This window comes from Pogona vitticeps, chromosome 4 (genome assembly GCF_051106095.1).
Source record: "Pogona vitticeps strain Pit_001003342236 chromosome 4, PviZW2.1, whole genome shotgun sequence".
Classification (NCBI taxonomy): domain Eukaryota; kingdom Metazoa; phylum Chordata; class Lepidosauria; order Squamata; family Agamidae; genus Pogona; species Pogona vitticeps.
In genome coordinates this window covers 198,193,481-198,218,336 of record NC_135786.1, presented here as the reverse complement: position 1 = coordinate 198,218,336, position 24,856 = coordinate 198,193,481, and the positions used below count along the sequence as shown (strand labels likewise).

The 24,856-nt window shown below is 39.5% G+C and overlaps 1 protein-coding gene across 11 annotated transcripts in view; it reads right to left on the bottom strand.

Annotated features, from left to right (window-relative positions):
* CHD7 (chromodomain helicase DNA binding protein 7) overlaps positions 1 to 24,856 on the bottom strand; it is a 195,854-nt gene that overhangs the window by 4,320 nt on the left and 166,678 nt on the right. For 10 of the 11 annotated variants that reach the window (XM_072998969.2, XM_078393767.1, XM_072998966.2 and 7 more), the window contains 13 exons: positions 23,027 to 23,186; positions 19,100 to 19,189; positions 18,538 to 18,641; positions 17,161 to 17,290; positions 16,764 to 16,836; positions 16,504 to 16,555; positions 15,726 to 15,954; positions 15,372 to 15,580; positions 13,880 to 14,566; positions 7,064 to 7,224; positions 4,040 to 4,271; positions 3,225 to 3,664; positions 129 to 350 (listed from right to left, as the gene is read on the bottom strand). In XM_072998969.2, the coding sequence (XP_072855070.2) occupies positions 129 to 350; positions 3,225 to 3,664; positions 4,040 to 4,271; positions 7,064 to 7,224; positions 13,880 to 14,566; positions 15,372 to 15,580; positions 15,726 to 15,954; positions 16,504 to 16,555; positions 16,764 to 16,836; positions 17,161 to 17,290; positions 18,538 to 18,641; positions 19,100 to 19,189; positions 23,027 to 23,186 (2,789 nt within the window). The remainder of the gene's footprint in view (positions 1 to 128; positions 351 to 3,224; positions 3,665 to 4,039; positions 4,272 to 7,063; positions 7,225 to 13,879; positions 14,567 to 15,371; positions 15,581 to 15,725; positions 15,955 to 16,503; positions 16,556 to 16,763; positions 16,837 to 17,160; positions 17,291 to 18,537; positions 18,642 to 19,099; positions 19,190 to 23,026; positions 23,187 to 24,856) is intronic. The other variant, XM_072998971.2, reaches the window with a different exon arrangement.

The following is a 24,856-nucleotide window of genomic DNA, read 5'->3' as shown; positions in this document are numbered from 1 at the left end:
GCACTACAGTGTATGACAAAGTAGTAAAAACAATAATTCTGGAAATTTTATTAGATAAAAAGCATTAGTTGTCAGCCTAAAAGTTATCAAACCATTCCCCCCCCCCCCAATTTTTTTCTGGAACTTACTGGTACATAAGGTGGCATGTCAACAGTGTATGTGGGATGCAATTTAAGCCATTCAACTAAATCCTTGTTTTTAGGAGCATCCTCTCCTACCAGCCTGGTCCCATCTTCTATATTAATGACAGGGATTCGCGTGTCAGGATCCAGTTGTCCAGGAGATGGAATGTTTCTTGGTGGGTGAGTTTCCATTTCTTCATCAAATGCTTTGGTCACTTCTGCATCCTCCTGCAAAAAGTTCATAAATCTATCAGCATTCAACAGAACGACACTACAAATAGGAGTGCCTTCTAGAAGCATACAAATGAAAATTGGAGTACTCTTATCCAGCTATTAAAGCACGTTAAGAGGGGTATACAACTAGAAGTTAAGTACCATGAGACCTGAGGGTTATAAATAGCCAGCTTGTCACAGGTTAAGGTGGAAATGACCTTCCAGATGCTGTTGGGAGTCCCAATTTCCATCACATGCAGCAAGCCTGGCTAATGGTGAGCCATGACACTTTTATTTTAAGCTACAGAGAGCCATAAATTTCCTGCTGCTGCACTAGGGCAACTGAAAATCTAAATGGGCAGATCTTCTCCTGCATCACTATCTTTTGAGCTTAGCTGTTGAATAGGCACTAAAGATGGACCCATCTGTATACTTAGCATATTGATTGTGTAATAACTACAATTTTTCATTTTCATGTATTAATCTACCCTAAAGATATAAAAGTCCTATTTGGCTGTTCAAAAATGCTGAACCTGAATATGTAAAATTCTTCATGTGCTCATGAACCCTGATTTTTAAAGATTTCCAGTTGCATGGAAGGCCTTCATGCATACCAAGCTGTGTCCTCTTCTTGCTGCTGTAATTCACATTTGGAGAATGAGAAGATGGAATGCTAGCTACCACTTTCCCTTCTCACTCAATCAGATTAAATCTTTTCTGAGTGTAATAATGATGTCTCCGCTTATTTTAGTGAGAGAATTCAAATTTGAGTAGAATAATATGTTGGCTCTTTAAGTACAGTCGGTTGGATCTAGACTTGAAGTAGACCCTCCAATGTTCCCTCTAATTTTCAGCCCTGCTGGATGGGGCTCCACCCCTTGTGCATGCGATTCTGCCCCCCCGCGTGGGGTTCTGTTATGACCAGAACTAAAGGGGCTAGGAAACACTTGCTGTGGGTGTGCGGAGGAGAGGAACACCTCACAGAGGGAGGCACAATGCTGCATGTCTGTGCAGCTTAGAGGGAACCTTGAAACCAACCTAAATCTTTAGTCAAGTGTAACCATGAATAAGTTTGGACCAAATTCACCATTTTAAGAATGCCTGACAATGAAGTTATACAAATTTATTTCCTACAGTATATGCACAAAGGCTCACAACCAATATTCAATGTTGTACCTGCAGAGCTGGATTAGGATCTTCCGGCAGGCCTTCCCCTCAGCCAGTTCCTGACCTTTCCTTTTTTTTTATTCTTTCTCTAAGTTTTTCCCCTTACTTAAAATTGTTTTAATTATATTGTAATTATGCTTGCTGTAAGCCGCCTAGAGTGGCCTTAAGTGGCTAGATAGGCGGGATACAAATAAAATAAATAAATAAAATAAAATAAAATAAAATCTTTAGAGGCGCTAAGCACAGAAAAGATTATGGTGCCCCATACAAATATAACATGCGGCAAGTCTAGCGGCTTGGAAAAAAAACCATATAATGTGCATATTCTATGTGTGAAAATGCAGTAATTTAATTGTACAGCATGTGGCAAAAAAAACCCACATATCATAAGCAAAACCATACATACAATCAAATTACTGGCTTCGAGCCAAATCTTGTGCTTTAATACTCTGATTAATGTAAGCAGATTTTGTCAGAATCTGTAAACTGAAAAGTTCAAACAAGAGGTTAAAACCCCTTTTGGGGCATTTTAAACAGTGGCTGTTATTTTTTTGGCTTGCACATATACAGCAGAGGTCACAGGTCTAAAAATCCAGCAGTTCTTTTTACCCTTAACCCCACCTAACCTCTCAAAATAGAAAAAAAAACCCACAAGCAATATTAATTATGATTGATTTCACTCAAAACATGAGTTTTCTCACTAGGTGAGTCCTTATACTTTTCAGTTTTTATTGGTTCATAATTGTTTTGGGAAGGGAGATGGTTTTCTCAGGGCTCTTGAGGGACGGAGAGCACTGAGGGATTTGGATGGATGTGGTTTGTTAAGGAAGGTGCACCACTTGCACCATTGTCTGTGGTAAATCAGTGAAAAAATCTCTGTGGTGCTTCCTTCCCTCGTTGATGCCTTAAGCATGTGCTTATTTTGCTTGATGGTTAATCTGAGGCTGTTTACCTACAACCACCTTCCGTTTTAAGGGAATTATAGCTGCAGATCAGATAAGTTAGAATAGTTTTTTGGTTTTTTCAAGAATCATAGAATAATGGTTGTTGTGGGTTTTTCGGGCTTCTTGGCCGTGTTCTGAAAGTGGTTCTTCCTAACGTTTCGCCAGTCTCTGTGGCTGGCATCTTCAGAGGACAGCAAACTGTTTGCTGTCCTCTGAAGATGCCGGCCACAGAGACTGGCGAAACGTTAGGAAGAACCACTTTCAGAACATGGCCAAGAAGCCCGAAAAACCCACAACAACCATTAGATCCCGGCCATGAAAGCCTTCGCGAATCATAGAATAAGTTTGTGAACACAATTAAAACAAAATTTTAAAATTATTTCAGACCCTACATTTCAATTTGACTAAGTATTATTAGTAGTAATTTTAAAGTTGGCTTTTTTCTTTGATAGTTTGGACTCTATGTTACTATGCTATACCGGCCTGAAACCAACTCACATGATGTACAAAGTAACATGGGATTCCTCTTTCATAACTAATTTTGTTTTGAAGAGGTAGGTGAAAAGAATAATATATTTTATTCTATTATTTCAAGCTGTTAAATCAACCAGCATTTTGTTTACTCTAGTAAGAACACACAGATCTGAATATGAATAAGAAACTTATATAGAGTACAAAACGTATTTTATATATGCAGAATAAAAATGCCCCTTTGATGATGAGCCTCCTGTAATGTGTAATAAAGAATGAATGTCAAGCAAAAAGTCTTCTTTCTTACTGCTGTCAATGATGCTCGTTTGTTGCTCATAAATAACAGATCAAGCCCTTCTACATTTTTTCTTCTTCCTCTCCTCCTTTTCATGGGTGGCTCTACATCAATTAAAGAACCATTTAGCAGATGCCTTGTGGGTGTGCGTGAAAGACCTGCTTGTAGCAGCTCCATCTGAGTTTTAAAGGCATCAGATACTGGTGTGGAAACATTAGGTACTAGAAACTTTGAAGGGACAGCTGGAAAAGTTGAGGTAGAACTTGTTGCCTCTCGTGAGGCTTTTGATAAGTCTACAATTTTTTCTTGTCCGTTTTCGGAGACAACCTGCGACTCTCGCAACTGCGCAACCATTTCCATGAGATTTCTTCTCTTGGCTGCCCTCTCAGCCTCAATTTCAATTTTCCTCCTTCTCCTCCTCCTTTGTCGGGGAACTGATAAACTGAGCACATCTTCCTAATGAAAAATTAACATACATTAGTATAAGTAGTGAAATAACTTTTACTTTTTTTCTGGCACATTTTTAATTACAAGACGCTTAAAACAGAATATAGTGGAAGAATCTTAAATGTCTTTTAAAAAAACACACACACCTAAATCCCACTAGTTCCATTTTGTTTAGTTCAAAGGATGGCACTTACATATTTTACTCTAATGGAAAATGTGCATAAATCTTGGATCTTCAAAAAAATTGCTTTTTCCTTATCATATACTGGGTTTATAGCTATGGTACTTCTGCTGTTATGGATTTGGCCCTTTGGATATTTACATGAAGACAGTCCTGTCTTTAAAAACTAAACATTGTGATGCATTCCCTTGTGTAGAACATGCCTTAGATAACTGAGGAGAGATGGTGATATCTTCATTACCACCGACGCTGGCTTGACCAACCATGGAAAGTTCTGCAAAGCTCCTTTTCTGTAGAGGGCTGTCCACAGTTGTTGGTGTATAACCAGGTATAAGACCCTGGAAATCAAACAGCTGGCGTCTATTTATTGGCCACTTCCCTTTCAACACTGCTTCACAGATGTTGTCTAATCGGTTGATCATTACTCGATCCTGCAGAAAGGAAAATACATAATGAATGTCATGTGAAAAGCAGCCATTTGAGCTTTGTTAGACCACATGCTAGCATACAGCTTAACAGGCTGCATGGCCTGAAAACTTAGGTAAAATTCCAGATCAAAACAATATCGTAAGTTACTTGAAATAGAAAGTTGTCCTTTAAATTTAAGGGAATCATGAAGAACACAAGCCTTTTCTAGTTAAAATACATCTTCTGTACTTTCAGTGTTGTTTATATATACTAAAAACGAGCATCAGTTAGAGTAATAGTAATAAAATTCATGTAACTCAACATCTTTGCCTTGGGTATGTCAGAGCCAACAGGCTGCATCTGCAGTTCTGTCCCAGGAAGTGGTTCCTCATTAGTGTCACTATTAATAAAGTTCAATGTTATGAAATGGGCACCAACCTAGGGACATCTAATAAATGTCAATTTTCATTCCACGCCCATTATCACTTCAGGTTCCACTGAAGCGTGTACATTAAAAAATTCTAATTACAGTTTAGCCCACTTAGAATACAGGCAAATACAAAATGTATCCTACTGCTCCAAGAAGTGTGCTTTGAACCTTAAATGAACAGTATCATTGGCAGTTTTAATAATATGCTATACTTAAATGGATCTTTGATTTTATTACTTAATAATGTTGCATCACTTCCCTAGGAATATTTGCTTGGTAACTACCCATTTTATTATTTTGGTGCCAAATGAATACCATTTTATTTTCCTGAGATATCAGTTAATGACATTATGAACATGTTCTTTTTGCTGTTGGCAGTTTCATTTGTTGTTTTACTAACTTCTTCAGATCACTGCCTTATACAGTACTGATTTATTAGAATTATTCAAAAAGCCATTTCAAGTTACCACTGTAACTTGAAACCATATTTTCTGGACACATACCACTGAAAATACTTTTAAGTTATATAAATGTATCCCAAATAATTATTAACTTTCCAAATTAGCTATTGATTAGCGAACAGGCACTTGGTCTTCAGTGCTCTGAACTACACAGCAGTGTAAAAGCAGACGTCGGCAGATGCAGCTGGCTACTTGCTTTCCCCAGAAATAAGCCTATTACAGCAAGGTCCCCCACCCCCCACCAGATGGCTATGTTATGGTGATTAGGAAGTTTAAGACTGTTACTACTTTATTTCTCTCCAGCACCCACTGAAACCAGGAACAGAGATGTATATAGAACTAGCACTGCAATATCACTGCTGTGCAACCTTCGCCCATTTTCTCCTAAAGCATTTTGTTGCATTATTAAGCACTAATAAAAGTAAAATGATTATCATTGTCTAGTAGAGTTATTTATGATTATAGGAAATTAATGCAACTATAATCTGCCTCCAGTTAAAAAAATGTTTTGGCCCATGTAGGTCAACAGTATCACCTGATTTCCTTTCCTTCAGACCACAAAAGCATATACTCCTATATTTTTCTCTAAATGATCTTACAAGTTATATTTCATGTTGAGTTAACCAGGATATAAGAACTGGAAGAATGCTGGAATATAAATAAAATGAGTAATAATGTTTCAAGAAACATCCAGAAAATTGTCATACAATTGTTTGAGATACAAATGGTGTAACCTTTGGAGGTGAATTGCTCCAATGTAAGAAATCACCACAGACTTTAGCAGTTATACATGGAGTCAGTCATACAACTCAGCATGTAACTGATGTCTACAGTGAGTTCTTAACTTGGGACGATTCTCTTTCAAAAGTTACAATGTGTGGTAATTAGGAAAGAGGATTTTGGCCACTAGAAGTATCTACAATGCTGACATTCTTCTTTTCTGTATCACTGGGGCTTGGCTTTGGGAGTTGGAGAGGGGACAGGGTTCCTAAACCCAGTTTCTTTTGAATGTTTTGAACTTTTAATTCTCCCCATTATTGTGCTTTGTTTTCTGCTCCTGAAATAAAGGCAAGAGCAAAGAAACAGCACACCGACCTCTAAACAGATGTACAGTGGGGTCTCGACTTACGAACGGCTCAACATACGAACGTTTTGACTTACGAACCACTCTCATAGGAATATATGGACTCAACTTACGAACTTAGATTCGAGTTACGAACTCTTTCCCCCCCTTTTTTTTTAAAGCTAAGTCATCTTAGGTTAAAAGGAAAAAAAGAAAAAAATATCCCCCTGTAGTGGCAGAAGGCGGAATAGCAGCTTCCCATTAGTTTTTATGGACGAAAAGAGCAGATACGGATTAAATGGTTTTCAATGCATTCCTATGGGAAATGCAGATTCGACTTAAGAACTTTTCGACCTGAGAACTGCCTTCCAATACGGATTAAGTTCTTAAGTCGAGACCCCACTGTATAGGCTTCTAAGGTGGCACTTCCTTCTGCAGCCCCCCCCCCTTCTCTAAGATTTGCTCTGGAAAGCTGCAGGTTCTCAATGGTTACTTTCTCAGTAAGTTACATCACATGTCTTTCCTGGGACAGAGGAAAGACAGACACAAAGCCACAGAAATAGCAGCAAAAGAAGGCCTGAAACAAAAATGCATTATGTCCTCTCTATCCTTCTGTCACACTGAAAAGGTTCGTATGACCCTAAGCAGGCTCTCAGCTGAGGAAATGTGGAAACACGTAGCTACTGACAGCTGAAGAGGTAATCCTTCATACAGCCCTTGAGGATCTCTCATGCCATACTAAGGGGACTCTGACCAACAGTGTGAAAAACGCTACATTATAAATTACGCTATTAAGCACTTCCATCTTCAGAAGGAGTGTCTTCTTAGCTCTTTAGAGCCAACCCTCAACTCAGAACTAACCTTAGGCCAAAAAGAAAAAGCAAATGTTCTTTCATGAAGCAGCTGAGCTACTGATGGATCTCCATCTTCCAGATAAAATCCATCACGTGTTTCATCCCTTGCAGTGCTCAGGGATGCGTTGCTTTCTTCATCAAAATTCTTCCCCTGAGAAATCGTTCCTGCTGAGAAATACGAATCATTAAAAATTAACAAAAGCAAGACATTTTTGATTCGTATTATTTATAATGTCACTGCAGTTTGATTAGACTTTTGTTGGAAATTTACTATACATCTGTGAAGGTGTGGAGAATAAGAGTGTGCCGTCCGCAGAAGTAAAAGTGGAAAAAGAGGATGAAATAAAGAGTCAACGAGATAGTGGCGAAAGTAAAGAAGAAAAGGGAAAGGAGACAGAAGAGAAAGAGGGGGAGGTGAAGATAGAAGTGTGTTTGGCAGACGAAGAGTGGGAGGAGTCTGAAGTGACAGTTGGAGGGGGGTATAAGAACGAAGAGGGGGTGGTGTGGTTCAGTTCAGTGGTGGAGGCTTATGAGAGGAAGAAGAGGGAGGACAGACAGAGAGCTTTTGAAAGGGTTCGCTACCAGGGGTTGTTAAGAGATTTTCCCCATTTGAAAGAAGGTGGCTTGTTGCCCGATCCACCTACTGTGACTGAGACTTTCCTGCGCAAGTTAGTAAAGGAGTGGAATGTAATTGTGGCGCCCAGAGAGCTAGAGATTCAACGCGAACGTGCCTGGATGACAGCTGAGGAGCACGAAGGTCCCGACGAAAGAGGATGGTACCGACACAAGTGCTGTGGGACCATTTGTGCCATGAGGAGTCTCCCTCCTCCTCAGAAGGAGCCGCGGGGATCTTGTGGGATCCGCCGCCTGTAACTCCCTGGGAGTTTGACCAAAGTTTAAATGTTATTGACAATGGCCTGTTGCCAAGTTTGAAACCGTTAAATCCATTTAAAGATGTGCAGGTGGGAGAGGAGACGAATAAAAGTTCCCATGTTAATGTTATACGGACTCAGTCTGACTTATTTTCCGCCGAAAACAAGGGGCTGCCTGAAGGAAAGGACCAACTTTCTTGCAGTGGCGCCCAACGTGGGGCAGCCCCTAAGGCGGAGAATGAAGAGGTGAGCGAGCTACGTCGGACTATACAGCATCAAGCGAAATTAATAGAAAATTTAGCCGAGCAACAAACTTTATTAACAAGGCAGTTATGGCAGTTGAATTCAGGAGAAGAAAGGGTTAAGAATGAGTGGAAAGAGGCAAGGAACCCCTGGGTAGCCAACCCAACTCCCATACGGATGCAGAAGATGAGTAATACAGACGACCCTGAGGCATATTTACATACTTTTGAAAGAGTAGCCACAGCGGCTGGGTGGCCCAAAGAACAGTGGACATTGATTTTAATTCCATGTTTGACAGGAGTATTACAAGAAGTGATTGACACATTATCTGTTCAAGAAGCCGCACAGTATGAAATAGTGAAAGGCGCCATTTTACAGACTTTGAACTTAACTGAAGAAGCTTATAGAAAAAAGTTCCGGGAGTTGAGGTTCAAAAATGGGATGCATCCGCGCCCAATAAGCCAGCGCATGAAGGCCAACGTGATTAGGTGGATCAAACCCGAAGATAAGACAAAGGACGAAATTATTGAGACAGTGGTGATGGAACATTTAATTTCAACATTATCTAACAACATGAAGAGCTGGGTTCAGAGAAATAGGCCGAAGAAGTTAGAAGAGGCGATTCACCTCATAGAGAATTATTGCGCGGCGGAAGAAGGAAGTAAGGAGTACACAGGCGGAAACTCCGACAAGGCACGCCCACCGGACAAGATGGCGACCGGAGGCAGCAACACACCGCGTGGTCCGATGTCTTTCTCCGCGATCGGCAGAGGCAGACCCGCTAACTTCGAGCCGATGCGTCCTAAGCCGACCCGACCCATCACATACGACCAGAGGTTGTTCGAGCCAGGCACAGGATTGAAGGAGGGCAAAGATGGCAAGCCCGTGTGTTTCGACTGTGGCCGCCCGGGCCATGTTCGGCGGCAATGCCCTGGGCTGGATTGTTCGTGGGTAGGCCAAAATAATGAACCAATTAAATTGATGGGGTCTGAAAGAGAAGATTGGGAGGTGATGGTTTTGGTTAACGGCCACGAAAAGAGGGCATTAATAGATACTGGATGCAGTAAAACGTTGGTGCGTCAGTTAGAAGGAACCGAAGTAACAGATGAAGTGTCGGTGAGATGCATCCATGGGGATTCGAAAAAATATGCGACGGTCTGGGCTAACGTGCAAATTGGGAATGATTGTCGGAGAATGAAAGTTGGGATAGCCCCGGGACTTTCAAGGGAAATGTTGTTAGGACGTGATTGGGAAGGGGCTAGTGAATTGTTAAACAAGAAAGAGGGTTTGGTTGGAGAATGTGAAATAAGCCAGATCGAAACTGATTTTGGAAAAGAAGTTTCTAGGGAACAAACGAGGATGTGGCAACAAGATGACCCTACATTACAAGAGGTATTAAAAGAAGCGCAACCCACAGGGACTATTATTCAGGGACAGGAGGGATTTGAACTGGAGGAGGGATTATTGTACCATGTGAATCGGGAAGGTGAAAAACAACTGGTGGTACCAATGAAATGGAGGAAAGATGTGTTAAAAGTAGCTCATGATATTCCTACTGCAGGTCATTTGGCTAATGAAAAAATGATAGCTCGAATATCTCAGAGGTTTTGGTGGCCGGGAATGCAAAAGGAAATACAACAATTCTGTAGAACTTGTAAAGAATGTCAGATGACCCAAATGAAACCTAGACCAGGAGCCCCTTTGGTGCCTATGCCTCTTGTAGATCATCCCTTTGACAGAATAGGAATTGACATAGTAGGACCTCTTACAAAGTCTGCAGGAGGGCATACTCATATTCTGGTGTTAATTGATTATGCAACAAGATATCCAGAAGCAATACCTTTGAGGTCAACTACAGCCAAAGTAATCGCGAGAGAGCTAATGCAGGTGTTTACTCGGTTAGGTTTCCCTAAAGAAATATTAACAGACCAAGGGAGTAATTTTATGAGTTTAACATTGAAAGAAATGTGGAAATTATTGGATGTAGATCCAGTACATACTTCCGTCTATCATCCTCAAACAAATGGATTGGTGGAGCGATTCAATAAGACTCTGAAAGGGATGTTGCGGAAGTTAGTAATGGAAAAACCTCGCAGATGGCACTTATTAGTAGCTCCTCTCATGTTTGCAGTTAGAGAAGTACCACAAGCATCCACTGGCTTTTCGCCATTTGAGATGATATATGGTTGGAACCCCCGAGGAATTTTAGATTTAATAAAAGAAAAATGGGAGAGTGGGTCAGACAACTCTCAAATCACAGTAAAACATGTCCTTGAAATGAGAGAACATTTAAGAAAGGTGTCTGAAATAGCGAAAGAAAATTTAGGACAAGCACAAGTCGGGCAGAAAAGGAGATATGATTTAAGGGTTTCACCTAGATCCTTCCAAACTGGTCAAAAAGTGTTGTTGTTATTACCCGCTGAAAATGCCAAGCTGTTTGCACGATGGCAAGGTCCATACGAAGTAATTAGACAAGTAGGAAAGGTAGATTATGAAATTAAGACTCCAGATAAGAAAAAGAAGACAGGAATATATCATGTGAACCTTTTAAAAGAATGGCATGAAAGGGAGGTGTTATGGGCCGAAGATATAGAAGAAGATTTAGGACCTGAATCCTCAGTGTATAGAACAGACCAGTCTGAAATCCCTTTAGGGGATTGTTTGAATTCTCAACAAGTGAGACAAATAAGGCTAATTGAGCAAGAATTTAAAGATATATTTTCTCCCAAACCAGGCATAACCCAAATAGTCGAACATCGTATTAATACCAAGGAAGGAGTAGTTACGCGTAGCGGAAGTAGGAGCTGGCCATATCACATGAAAGAAGTAATCAACAAAGAGGTAGAAGAAATGTTAAAGTTAGGAATAATTGAACCTTCACACAGCCCGTGGAGAAGCTACCCTGTGGTAGTGCCTAAACCCGATGGAAAAATCCGGTTATGTATTGACTTCAGAAAATTAAATGAAGTGTCGAAATTTGACGCTTACCCCATGCCCCGCATAGAAGATTTGTTAGAGAGACTAGGGGGCGCTATTTATCTTAGTTCGTTAGATCTCACTAAAGGTTACTGGCAGATTCCTTTGAGGGCCGAGGATAAGGAGAAGACAGCTTTTGTGACCCCTAAGGGGTTATTTCAATTCCACAAAATGCCATTTGGATTACATGGTGCTGGAGCCACTTTTCAACGATTAATGGACAAAGTATTAGAACCAGTAGAAGGATTTGCAGGAGCATATATTGATGACATTCTTATTTTCAGCCCCACGTGGGATGAACATGTAAGACATATAAAGTTAGTATTGAAAGAATTAAGGAAAGCTGGACTAACTGTAAACCCTTCTAAATGTAAAATAGCTCAAGAGAAAGTAAAGTTTTTGGGTCACGTAGTGAGTAAAGGAGAGATACAACCCTCTGAAGAGAAGATTGACAAATTATCTGATTGGCGTATACCCAAAACCAAAAAAGAAGTACAACAATTTTTAGGTTTGGCAGGGTATTATAGACAATTCGTGCCTAATTTTTCGGGAATTGCGGCTCCTTTAACTGATCTTACTAAGAAGAAAATAAAGAAGTATATTAATTGGGGAAGGAAAGAACAAGAAGCGTTTGACAAGCTGCGATCTGTTTTGAATGAATTACCTAAGAGATACGCACCTGATTTTTCCTTGCCATTTATTGTACAAACAGATGCATCAGATAGGGGAATAGGAACAGTTTTGGCACAAGAAAGACAAGGTATCGAATATCCTGTTATGTATTTAAGTAAGAAACTAACACCTAGAGAACAGAAATATGCAACAATTGAAAAAGAGGCCTTAGCGGCCAAATGGGCAATTACGACTTTAAAATATTATTTATTAGGAATGCCTTTTACATTAGTAACCGACCATGCCCCATTACAATGGTTGAACAGAATGAAAGACGCCAACCCACGTTTGACCCGATGGTATTTGAGCTTACAACCTTTTGCATTCCAAGTGAAATATAAAAAGGGAAGTAACCATGCTAATGCCGATTATTTTTCACGACAGGGTGAAGGGGATGCGCGCGATGACAACAAGCGGACGGCCCACTCCTCCGGGGGGGCGTGTGAAGGTGTGGAGAATAAGAGTGTGCCGTCCGCAGAAGTAAAAGTGGAAAAAGAGGATGAAATAAAGAGTCAACGAGATAGTGGCGAAAGTAAAGAAGAAAAGGGAAAGGAGACAGAAGAGAAAGAGGGGGAGGTGAAGATAGAAGTGTGTTTGGCAGACGAAGAGTGGGAGGAGTCTGAAGTGACAGTTGGAGGGGGGTATAAGAACGAAGAGGGGGTGGTGTGGTTCAGTTCAGTGGTGGAGGCTTATGAGAGGAAGAAGAGGGAGGACAGACAGAGAGCTTTTGAAAGGGTTCGCTACCAGGGGTTGTTAAGAGATTTTCCCCATTTGAAAGAAGGTGGCTTGTTGCCCGATCCACCTACTGTGACTGAGACTTTCCTGCGCAAGTTAGTAAAGGAGTGGAATGTAATTGTGGCGCCCAGAGAGCTAGAGATTCAACGCGAACGTGCCTGGATGACAGCTGAGGAGCACGAAGGTCCCGACGAAAGAGGATGGTACCGACACAAGTGCTGTGGGACCATTTGTGCCATGAGGAGTCTCCCTCCTCCTCAGAAGGAGCCGCGGGGATCTTGTGGGATCCGCCGCCTGTAACTCCCTGGGAGTTTGACCAAAGTTTAAATGTTATTGACAATGCCCTGTTGCCAAGTTTGAAACCGTTAAATCCATTTAAAGATGTGCAGGCGGGAGAGGAGACGAATAAAAGTTCCCATGTTAATGTTATACGGACTCAGTCTGACTTATTTTCCGCCGAAAACAAGGGGCTGCCTGAAGGAAAGGACCAACTTTCTTGCAACATCATTATAGGCAATGACCATGGCTTAGAAGAAGACTGTATGGTATTCATTTTTATTCTCAAAATAAAAACTCAAAAATGGAAACTGTTGCACATTTGAATTCTTACTGCATATTCAAGTAAACAAAACGGGATTATTATGTTATTTTTCATTGTAGTGTCTGGGCTGAACATCTTTTAGTTCATTTGTGCTTCTATTTTTCCTTACGTAAGTTAGCATTATAGCTTTCCCCATCAGTTTAGGTCCATTATTTGGAAGACTTTTATAGTATAATGTAGGTGTTCCTAATTTCTTAGGAGCAAGTGAAATTGTAGATTTCAAGCTATATTTTGGGAAACCAACACCTACTGATATTTCTTCCAATATGCAGCCACAGGGCAATGCTTGGCATTCAAAAAGATCCCTCAGTTCAGATAACACAGTAATGAAGCCAAGTGCTCTTCTAATATGCCAAAGAATTTTCTGTAACAGAGTCCTTTTTGGGTAGAAATTCTTTGGCAGATATGTCAATACATAAAGTGTTCTTTAAAGCCAGGAAGTTAAAAAAAAGTTGAAATCCTATAAATGAGTATTTCTTTTGAGCTAAAAAAATAAATAAAGCACATCTCATTCTTTGGAGTCCCAACTGATATGCTGGAAGAAATGCATAGATCTTGATCTATGCATTAAACTGACCAATTCCAATAAATATTTTCAACTACAGCAGAACCGCCAAATCAATGGAACAAATGTAACAGGTCCCAACCATCTATTCTACCTGTGAAGAACTACAGGACGTAGCTCAAAATTATTCTTACTCACTCATAATTTCTTCACTATTACCTTCAGGTTGAGATGACTCTTCTGATTTGTCATCATCATCGAGTTTTTCTTCGTCATCATCTTCTGAGCCTTTCTCAGAAATAGATTTTGGATCTACTTCTGTACAAAGTTCTATGTCTTTTATTTCACATTTAACAGGACCAAGATCAGCCTCGGCATCACATTCCTCCTTATCACTTTTTACTACAACAGCTGTTGCCTCTTCTTCCTCCTTATCCTCAGCCTTTTCTTTGGCTGATCTCTTCTCAGATTCTTCTGGTTTAATTTCAGTTAGTTCCACAGATTTTTCATCTTGTGCTGGCATGGATGTAATAATAGAGGCTGCATGACTACAGCAAACACCCAGAGGATTTAACAAAGTTATAGCATTTAGATTATTTCCACCTCTGTTTTGAGCAAAGTTTTTGTGAGAATCAAGAAAGGAAAGTTCTGGGTCATTGAGAATATGATAATCTGTCCTGCTGACTCCATGTTTAGCAGCTCCAATTAGTAAATCTTTGTCATGTTTGCCACATTCCCACCATTCTGGCAGATCCAAGCTTGGCTGGCACAGTTTTAGCCTCTCCGCCAATTGTGGGTGATGAAGAACCTGTTCTCTGACTTTCCGCAAGAGCTCTATTCGATACAAGGTCCGAGATGCACGTTCTTCAGTGATTGGCTCAATCACAGTGGAAAGATCTGGGGGTTCTGAAAAAAAAAGGGAGAGAGAGAGACGAATAGGTATGTATTATGATTGCTTTTGAAAATATATGAGGTTTCATAATATGTGTGTGTCAGAGACACGTGCATCTACATCTCTGTATCTATCTTTATATAAATATATGACTTTGGATAACCTTTGGGATAATCTGTATGGTTGTATAAGGTATCAAAATCAACCAACATAAGTCAAACAAATGAAAAAAATGGACAAAACTGTAAACTACAGTTACTTAAACTTCTGTTATGAAATGCACGGTATCAGGCTTCAGCTGACTGATATAAGACTTCAGAAGCTACTGAGTTGGTTCCTAAAGCACTACAGCATGTTTGTGCACACTCAGACATTTTGTCACCACCAGGCCTAGTTACAAATGACCTGAGTGTCGCTAGTGGGAAGAGGTGTAGCAGAGCCGGGGATACCAGTGTTACTCTCCAGTGGCTCTGTACAAGCATTTACAGTGTACATACAAGCGCTGAAAGGATGGTAGGAACTCAGAGCATGCCCTGCAAGCCCTCTACTCAATGTCTCTATATGTGCTTCCCTCACCCTTGCCATGCTGATGAGGGCAGGTGAGATGGTGGTGTTATATATATATTAAATTACTGTATGTGAAGAGTGTGAATGGTTACATTGATGTCTGAAGTGGAAACTGTGTATGACAGTAGAAAATTATGTAGGCAAAGTGTTATATTTTTAAATCCACTTTTTGTCTCTCCACTTGTAACCTTCGAGTGTCAACATGTGTTTAGAAATCCCATTTATTAAAGTTTTGGCTATTGAGGAACCTACCTTCTTCTGGCTTTGGTGGCATTCGACAAACTCGCCTGCACATAGCTACAAAACAACTGAAGTATTTCTCCAAACTTTCATCAGATTTTTTATCAAGTCTAGCAAATGCTCTGAACTGGTTCCAATCAAATTGTTGTTTTATAGGGTCAAAAATAACCCCGAAAGTAGACACAACACGATAAAAATCTGCTTCTTCTCTTCTTGTCCATCTGGGAAAAGGAAAAGATTAATACATCAAGATACTTCTAAGAGTTCTCACACTCTAGTTTGATATCAGATACAGGATTGTATTTCAAAGAAAACGAGTCATCTTGGAAGCAGATTTTTTTTTTTGACAAGCCTGAAAAAGCTTACTTTTGACGTTTTTCTGTTATTATAGCTTCTCTTTCAGCTTCTAGTGCTCTCACTTCTTCACGAGGCCGTCGTCGTCGTCGGTCAGTCTTCATTAGTGCCTCTTGCCTCATTTGTTGCCTTTTATAGCTACGTTGATAGGCAGTAATGAGGCGGCGCAACCGAGTAGTCAAGGTTGAAGTGTTAGGCCAGTAGAGTTGGCCAAAATCAGAATTGCTTTCACTGTGCTTGCCTAGATAATATTATCAAGCAAAATATCAGGCAACTCACAACTTAAACTACCAGCCCTGCTTTTTCATACATGAAAAAAAAACCTGAACAACAAAATTATTTTTAACAATCAGAATAGAAATGCTCCCAAGCGTTAGACAAATTCTCAAAAGGAACGGACTGACTCCTAACTAACATATGTAATAATTTGATGGTAACACTCAACTCTGTTAGAGAAACTGGATTCTAAAAAGTTATACCAAATACAGGTACCTGATTGATTTTATACACAGGGACCTTCTATAATATGCATTTTCACTAATACATTCATGAACAATTTAGACTCTCTCTACATGGTTATAACCTTGGTAGTACCGCTACATAAGTCACACTATATATTCAGAATCAATAAGGTATATATGAAGTAGAAATACTTTTAAGTAGAGAATTATCAAAGATCCAAAAAGATCCAAAAGTATCTTAAAATCATAAAAAGTCCAATGTACTGCTGTCAATTTTATGTAATATTTATGTTAGCATCTCTTCATTCTCAGCTTGCATAAAATCTTACTTGTGTGAAGATCGATGGATTCCTCCTTGTCAGAAGGTGAGTTTGCAAATTCCTTTGGGAAAAAAAATACAGGTCCTGTAGCACTTTTAATAGTTTAGTTTTGAGAATAGCAGACAATGTTCCAAAAAACTAAGAATGCTGTTTTGCTGCACAAGTGTTTTTATTATGATACATATTACCATATTTGTACTTTAAAGACTGATTAATGTATGTCTTTTACATCAACAAAGAATTATATACTAGCATGTTAAGATCCTTACATCAATTTCATCCTTGAATGGAGTCCTAGTTGGTTTGTACTCTGGATCTTCATCTTCTCGATCAAAATCACCTCTACATAAAATATAATGCAGACAAAGACTTAAGAGCTAAAGAAAAAAATATTTCCAAATGCCTATTATCTAGTATGTTGAGGATCAAAGACAAATTATTAAACAAAACAAAACAAAAGGCAAAAGAACTCATAACCTATTATTATCTAATTATCTATCCATTAAAATGAGTCTCAGCTTAATTTGTTTAATTACTTCAACATAAATATTAGCTTGAAAACACTGTTACAATATGAGCCTACAAATGCGATACAATAGATGACACCAGGTCAGTATGTATGATAACGGTATAAAATGTATTACAGTTTTATAAGGTCCTTCTTACCCTTCACCACCATCTGTTAATATATCTGTCCCTCTCTGTTCAGCAGCTATAGCCTTGGCATCAGGCATACCAACCCGTTCCAGAAAACATAGAGTTGAGTCTGCTCTCATGGAATTGTACTTCTCATAGCCTACACAAAGAAAGAGTGGAGGAAAGTCAACACCCATACAGGCAGAACACTACCTTTACAAGTGATGCAAAACTAGTAAGACCACTCTTCTTGAATTCTTTCCAGTCATTTTAAAATAAAACAAAATAATGTGTCATACAAATTCCAAGGTTGTGTGTGAGCAAAAAAGCAATGGAAATAAATAAAATAAAAGGAGAAATATTCATGCTAAAGATATACAGAAAGCTTCTTGTTAGTCAGCTCATTGACATTTATTTACAGGAAGCACACTCCCCACACCCCGTTAGTAGTACTGGCCCTACTGAAACCAGCACTTTAGGCTGTGAATGCATACGTTGGCAAATACATAAGGCCAGCAAATCTGTCTTATTTGGTTTAGGGTGATGCATGTCAGCAAGATGACACTGTTCCCTTCATGGTTTTCAAACTGCTGTTTGCTTTTCTTTACTGCCCAAGTTGACTAGATGGAAAATGGCAGATCCCAACAGTGCACCACAGGAAAATGATTTTTAGACTAGACTCGCCTCAGCTGAGCCCACAAAACAGAGCTGCTGTACATAGGCAGAACAGCACAATTCAATTAGGATTTGTACTACAACACACTGTCCTTAACTGCTGTAGAGCCTCAAGCCAAACTGTAATCATGAAAGGTTTTATAAGCCATCATTCTCCCCTTTAGTCAGGCTGGGCTGCTGAGAATACCTCTGCAACCTCCAGGGAATTGGGATTATAATCAGGAATTGCTTACTGTATATATCATGCCAGCTCTGCATCCCCAGCCTTTCAAAGTTAACAAGGCTGCATCCCACTCAAGGGAGCCGGGAGTTCTCAGCACTGACATTTGTGAAATATTGCTTGGAACAAAGCCCAGGAGGCACTTGTACAGATTAATAGCAGAGGTTAAGCCCACCGTCCACTTTGACACTGGCTGGCAAAGTTAGCAACTGAAACAGCGCTGGAAGCAGAGTTTATGGAGATCTATAATACCACTTGGCTATTATTTAAACAAATATGGTTTGTGTTATTTACAGCCAAGAAAGTAGTGTTTTCTTCTGAAATGTTCTGCAAACATTTAAAAACAGCATCTGATATTTACAACTCAAATAGATTTTTTTTCATTGCAGAAGGAAAAAAGGAAGTGGAAGCCAACAATTCTTTGGAACTATACTTGCTAATATTATGACTGATTATTGGTATACACAGAAAGCTTTACCAAGGAGTTCTGTTTAAAGTGAAACATTACTTACCATGTTTGAACACACCAATTAGAAGGGATTTATCAGCTTCCTTATCCCACCAATCTGTAGGAACTTCAGCATGAAATGGCTCAGGAATCCAAATATCAACCTCACTATAAAAAGCATTACATATTTGGTAATACTTTTGAAGGTTAGATATTTCATTTAAACATATTAAATGTATTCATATAAAACACCATAAGGGCAGACTTGAATAGTTAAAACACTGTTTAAGAAATTAAGATACCGGAAGAAGTAAAAAAAAAAAAACTATAAACAACAAAGCTATCGATATTATTAATATACATCCACATTCTTTAAATCTTTACATTATTAGAATATGACCTTTTGCATAAAAACAATTAATACCACATTTTTTTGCTTGAGAAATTAAAAATGTATATATGTGTGAAAGTGTATTTCCGCCTTCCAAATACTTAGAAACATGCAATGCATATAGTGGCTTGAACAGATACAAAATTCCTAAATCTTTACAGTCCTCTGATAAAAAATAAACAATCACAGATAACAGTGAGCACACAAAAACAAATAATCCTGAACATGCACTAACCTTGAGTCAGCACCCTCTAAGATCTTGTCAGCTTGGTCCCCTATAACTTCTTGCCTCAGATAGTACAGCATGCGGACACGCAGCAGGACCCTGGAGAGGAAAATAGAGAGGGGAAAAAGTTCTTAACTTCAGGACTGTTTGCCAACAGTGGCTTTTGGCAGCTGCTGCTGTTCATCCATCATCCTGCCAAGGCTGATTAGCCATGCTGTATGGTAGGCTTGAAGCGTGACAGATGGTGGCACATAATCACCTCTGTGTGGTGCTTTCTGCTGGCTTCCAACAGGCCTGCCTGGCAACCGCTTAGACTGCACAGAGAGGGATCGAGCTCAGCCCAACCCAGGCGCATTTCATTTAGTTCTACCTAGTGCAGCTTGTGAAGTTTAGACACGTACTCTACCACTGCCTCTGAAGTATTGAAGCAAGTTTGTAAACAACTGAGCAGATGGCTTTCAGTAACTGTTCTGCTTCATTATCTCATAAAATTTCCTCAGCTGCTGCCTTAATACCATTTTTGGAAGCACATCAGAAGTTGTAGGAATAAACGAGATATAAAATCTGGTTTTACTACCTTACAATAAACCCCCAATATGGAATGTCAGGCTTGTTAGACTATACAATTTTTACTTCTGAGAATGGAAAAATGTCAGTTTCCCTAAAGACAGGATTAAAAAAAAAGTTTCCCCCACATTTAGTACTATTTCACCTACCTAGGTTAGATGACAACAGAAATTATCTCTGTCCAGGTTGGATAACATACAATGCCTCTGAAATGCTAAATAATTTTAAAGAGCTATATTTGTATGTTCCCAATCAAAATATATTTAGTTATACATTTATATAACTAAATACATGCACTCTGTTTCACTCCCAAGGATGCCAGGAAACTATTAAAACTAATACAGTACATGCATGAAAAAACCCACTCAGTGCTCAGAGTAGTCAAGAGTGCTCATGGCCATCCAGCCAAGTGATGGTGAGCTGGAAGCATATGCACCCCATTTGGCCTTTGCCATTGTTTTCTGAGCCCCCACCCCCATCCCATTGCAAAACAGTGCCAACCAACTGGGAGGAAAGCCCAGAAGTATCGCTTCCTTCTTCTGCTTGGCCTGCATTACTCTTCTGAGCCCTGCTGCCACATCCCTGAGGCTTCTCTTTCAATTCTTCCATCATGGTACAAAAATAAGGTAACCCCAGGGCGTCTGCAATATTGCCCAGTCTCTTGAGTGCCATTTCATTTTTTTGTAATGTAACTGCTAGGTAAAAAGCACCGTATGTGGAAGTGCATCTGCACTGACAGAAGTATGCACCAAACCAGTGCATCCTGCTGTTTCATGCAGAATGATGACACTCTCACCTTGTATCGTGTCTTCCAATATGGAAGGAGCCTTTCTTATCAGCAGATATCATCTGTGATGTGTGGGGAGGCACAGTGTAGAAAGGACACTGTGGTGTTGGATAGCAAAGGACAGTAGTGCTCTCATACCTTACTCTCCAATGGCTGACACTACTCTCAGTTCTTTAAAGAAAAAGAAAGGGACAATCTAGAGGCTGCAGTATTACAGTGTCCTCAGGTTTTACAATGGGAAGGTCTTTAATCTGGTGAGCTAGACTGTTCTAAGTCAACACAATAGGGCAATGAAGCACAGTGATTACATGAGCAGATTCTACTCCCTGAGCAGCTTAGCTCAAAGAATCATCCACTGCCCGCTAGGCTGAAGGAATTGGTCGTCACAGACCTAAGCAAAGAACAAACTCTATGTTCAGAGAAACAGGCCTATGTAGCTCCTAGCCCAGCCTCTTATCAAAACTGGTAAATTGACAAATGTCAATAATTAGTTGAAACATTATACAGAAAAGTAGTGTACAGTATTTCCTTTCTTGGTTGTGCCATAATATAAAAAGTGTATCTCATTAGCAGGAATATCTATAAATGTAAGGTAGGGGATTTCAGTGTGGCAAGATCTATGAAATATTTAATCTAGAAACACGGAACAAAACAGAAATTTTAAATTAGATACAAGGTATGGGCTCAGAATACAGAGTTTACTCAGGGTCAAGTCACTACTAGGTTTCATATTTGCAAACTTTGCAGCGTCAGCTAATGCGAGATATAAAAAACATCACATCTGTTATTCAGCAGGGCACCAAATAAATATATGTACAAATACTCTGACTGGAATCAACATAGGGTATGGCTAAGGGCTCATGCACATTCTGGGAAATTTCTAAATTGTTTTCAGTTGCTTTTACAACTCCATTCAGTTTCAGAAGCCTACTACCACACAGACTTGGGACAAGGAATTCAGGTTTAACACACTAATGGGTACAGAAATTAGTTTTACCCTGTTTCCCTGAAAATAAGACAGGGTCTTATATTAATTTTTGCTCCAAAAATGCATTAGGGCTTATTTCCAGGGGATGTTTTAATTTTTTCATGTACAACAATCTAAGTTATTCAAATAGTAATGCCATCTTCTTCTGGTGGTCTGCACAATGGTGGAGGGCAGGGTTTCACTTAACTGGGGCTTATTTTGGGGGTAGGGCTTATATTATGAGCATCCTGAAAAATCATACTAGGGCTTATTTTTGGGTTAGGTCTTATTTTTGGGGAAACAGGGTAATAATTTTATATAGTATTAACAGCTTGATGTCAGTCAAGCTGAGTTTAGTGGTTGCGATTTAGTGATTGTGATGGACACGAATCAGGATCACCAGATTGTGTTGAATCGTTGTATCGGTACTGCAGGTGCTAAGCAATCCTGTCCCTCACCCCTGGCCAGATTCCCCCACTCACTAGTTGTCATGCCTTCTACTCCTTCTCCTCTTTGGTCATTTCCCCAGTCATGGCAGGAGCACAGACTTTCTTTCCCTGCCTCCTGCAGCAGCTGCCTACTCAAAGGCAGCACTGCAGCAATCCCTGCCTTGCTTCCTTGTCCTCACTCCCCCAGCCAGATTCCCCCACTCACTAGCCAGCATGCACTCTGCTCCTGCCCCTCTTCAGTGCTGCAGCAATCCATGCCCCACCTCCTCGTCTGAGTGGGCAGCTGCTGGAGGAGCTGGAGAAGGGGTGGTGGTGATAGGTGCATCCAAAGCCTTCTTTGCCCAGGGTGAGATAGATCCCTCAGCACGATTCTTTGTCTTATGAAATTTTGCTTCCTGCATTTTTGAAGTTGCTTCATATTCAGTGGGAGTCCTGCATGCACCAGAGTTAAATCTTAATAGCACCCTGGACAAGAAAGGCTTTGGGTGCACCTGCACCATCACCCCTGGTCAGCTTCATGAACAGCTAAAATATCTGCAGTTGTTTCAGCTTTATTTTGCCTGTATTTATTTGAAAAATGCAGCTTGTCTCTATTCTCTCTCTCAACATCGATGGGACATGTTATATGGCTTTACATTTTTTTAAAAATGGTATGCCAGATTCATGCTGCATATGCAGTTCACGACTATCCCTACTTTGAATAAATCCAAAGCATTTTTACCAACTGTGTTTTTACATACTGACATCAGCCTATATAAAAACCCTCCAAAATGCTGCGCTTAACAGCACCCACAGAAGACGGAACTTCCCTCCACAGAAAACCATAAATCCATCAGGGACTCTTGTAAATATGTACATTTTATGAAACTGATTAACAGAAAAGCCATGTTTCTAAGCTTTCCAGTATTACTCCCAAAACTGTTTATAGAGCTGGAAAACTGCAGAGGTGATTTTCACCTAGGAGATAGGGTATACCTATGAGGAAAAGACCAACAGGAATAAACTGCTTCCATAGACAGCTTGATCATAATTAACTACTATGAGAAATCTGGTTTACAGTCAGGCCAGCTCTAAAATTGGTAAGAATATACCATAGGTTTAATACACTCACTACAGTAATTTGTATGACCTATGTTGCAGTACTAAAGTTCTGCAAAGAAACTTACTTATTGCAATGATGCTTGAGGTGCTTCTTATAGCTATCCTCCTGAAACAAGACATCTGGATTACAGCTTGCTAACCAGTCAGCATTCTGCAGCACTGGTTGTGAACTCTGAGCTTTCACTTTTTTGCCTTTTCGTCCCCGAGGCACTGGAGCAGACAAGCCTAAGAAATGCATACATACATGTTTTTTTTTCAGCAAGGAGCATTAACACTGATCACATGTCAAAGGGGACATCTGCCTATAAAATCATTTTCACATAGCCCTTCTTTCAATATTCACTTCTGCAAACTATAATATATAATAATATATAATATATAATTTATTGTCATTGTAAGTATATACACAGTATACCATACAACGAAAACTACAGCCACAAGCAAGACATGCACACAATGATTTTCAGAAAGATAGGTCTTATCCACTACTGCATTATGTCCCATGATAACTATAATCATGCAGTTACGATACAGAGAAGAAAAACAGAGGCATAATAGAATACAGTGCAGGGTTCACAATTCAGCTTTCTAAAATATCTTAGCTCCAGCTCCCCCAGAAAGTACCTTTCTGAATCTTATGTTTGCAAAGTTAAGTTTCTCAGAGAACAGGTTCAGTAATCTACAGTTTTTTGCTCTCCTACATGTTTACCTAAGAGCATATTTTTCTAAAGTCTATTCCTGAGCAGGCAGACCTAGTAAAGTAGTAAAATGGTGGAGAAAACAAAATAAAATGACAGACGTCAAATGAAGTTTCTTAGTATGCACAATTTATAGAAGTTGAGGAATTTGGCATTTCTATTGGCTGGATTTTTAGTATGTTGACTTTGTTTTCAAAATGAGGAATCAATATGATGGGTATGATTCAGAGAAAGTTAAAAGCACTGAAGTCTTACTGACTTCAATAGGAGGTTAAACATGTGTTTAAAGTCAATGGGATTTAAAGTATTTAACTCTAGCTGGATCATTCCAGATGTTTGCATCTTCCCACTGCTCCAAAGTTAAAAGTAACTTTGTAGCCTTGAAATAACTCTATAAGTGGCTAGAGCTCACAGAGTGACTGACTTGCCTAAAGCAATCCAGTGAATTAAATGAAGTGTACAGTACTTGTGTGAGAGATTCCATATTTCTCAAATTCAAGTAAAAAATCCAGCTGCTGCACAACATATTGATAAAGAAAGCATATTTCATGCAAAAAACAACTCTCCCCCAAAAATGTAACTACTGATTGGAAACATTTCCAATTAAATAAAAATCGTAACAAATAGAAAAGAAATTCAGCTTAGGCTTCTGGCACAAAACATTTTCATTTGTTTGATATTTCCCTTTTTACAGAGTCTTAAGGTAAACCAGAAATATAAGTATCAGAAATCTGATGCATACATAATAATTTACAGTATTAAGAAATTATTTCTATTGATTTTATGCACAAAAGGTTAAGACCTAAATTCAGTCACACTTAAAGCAGACCCCTTGAAGTCAAAGAAAGTCACTTTGACAGGTTTACAAGCTAAAGCACAATTCAATTCATAACAATATTTCACGCCTTAAAGAGCTAAAGAAAGGCTATAGCTTAGTAACATATGAGCTGCATGCAGAAGGCTCCAAATTCAAATCCTGGCATCATGAGTGAGGGGTCTGAAAAAATCCTGAATATGAGTCTGGAGAACAACGACTAGGGTACTTAGCAAGCTAAAACACATTAATAATTCAGTTTCATATGTCAGCTACCTATGTTGTGACATGAAGAAACTAGTGTTAGCTTTTTGGTTCATAATCTACATACACAATCAAGACAAACAATTGCAAAGGAGTCTTTAGCAGCCAAATTTTATAGC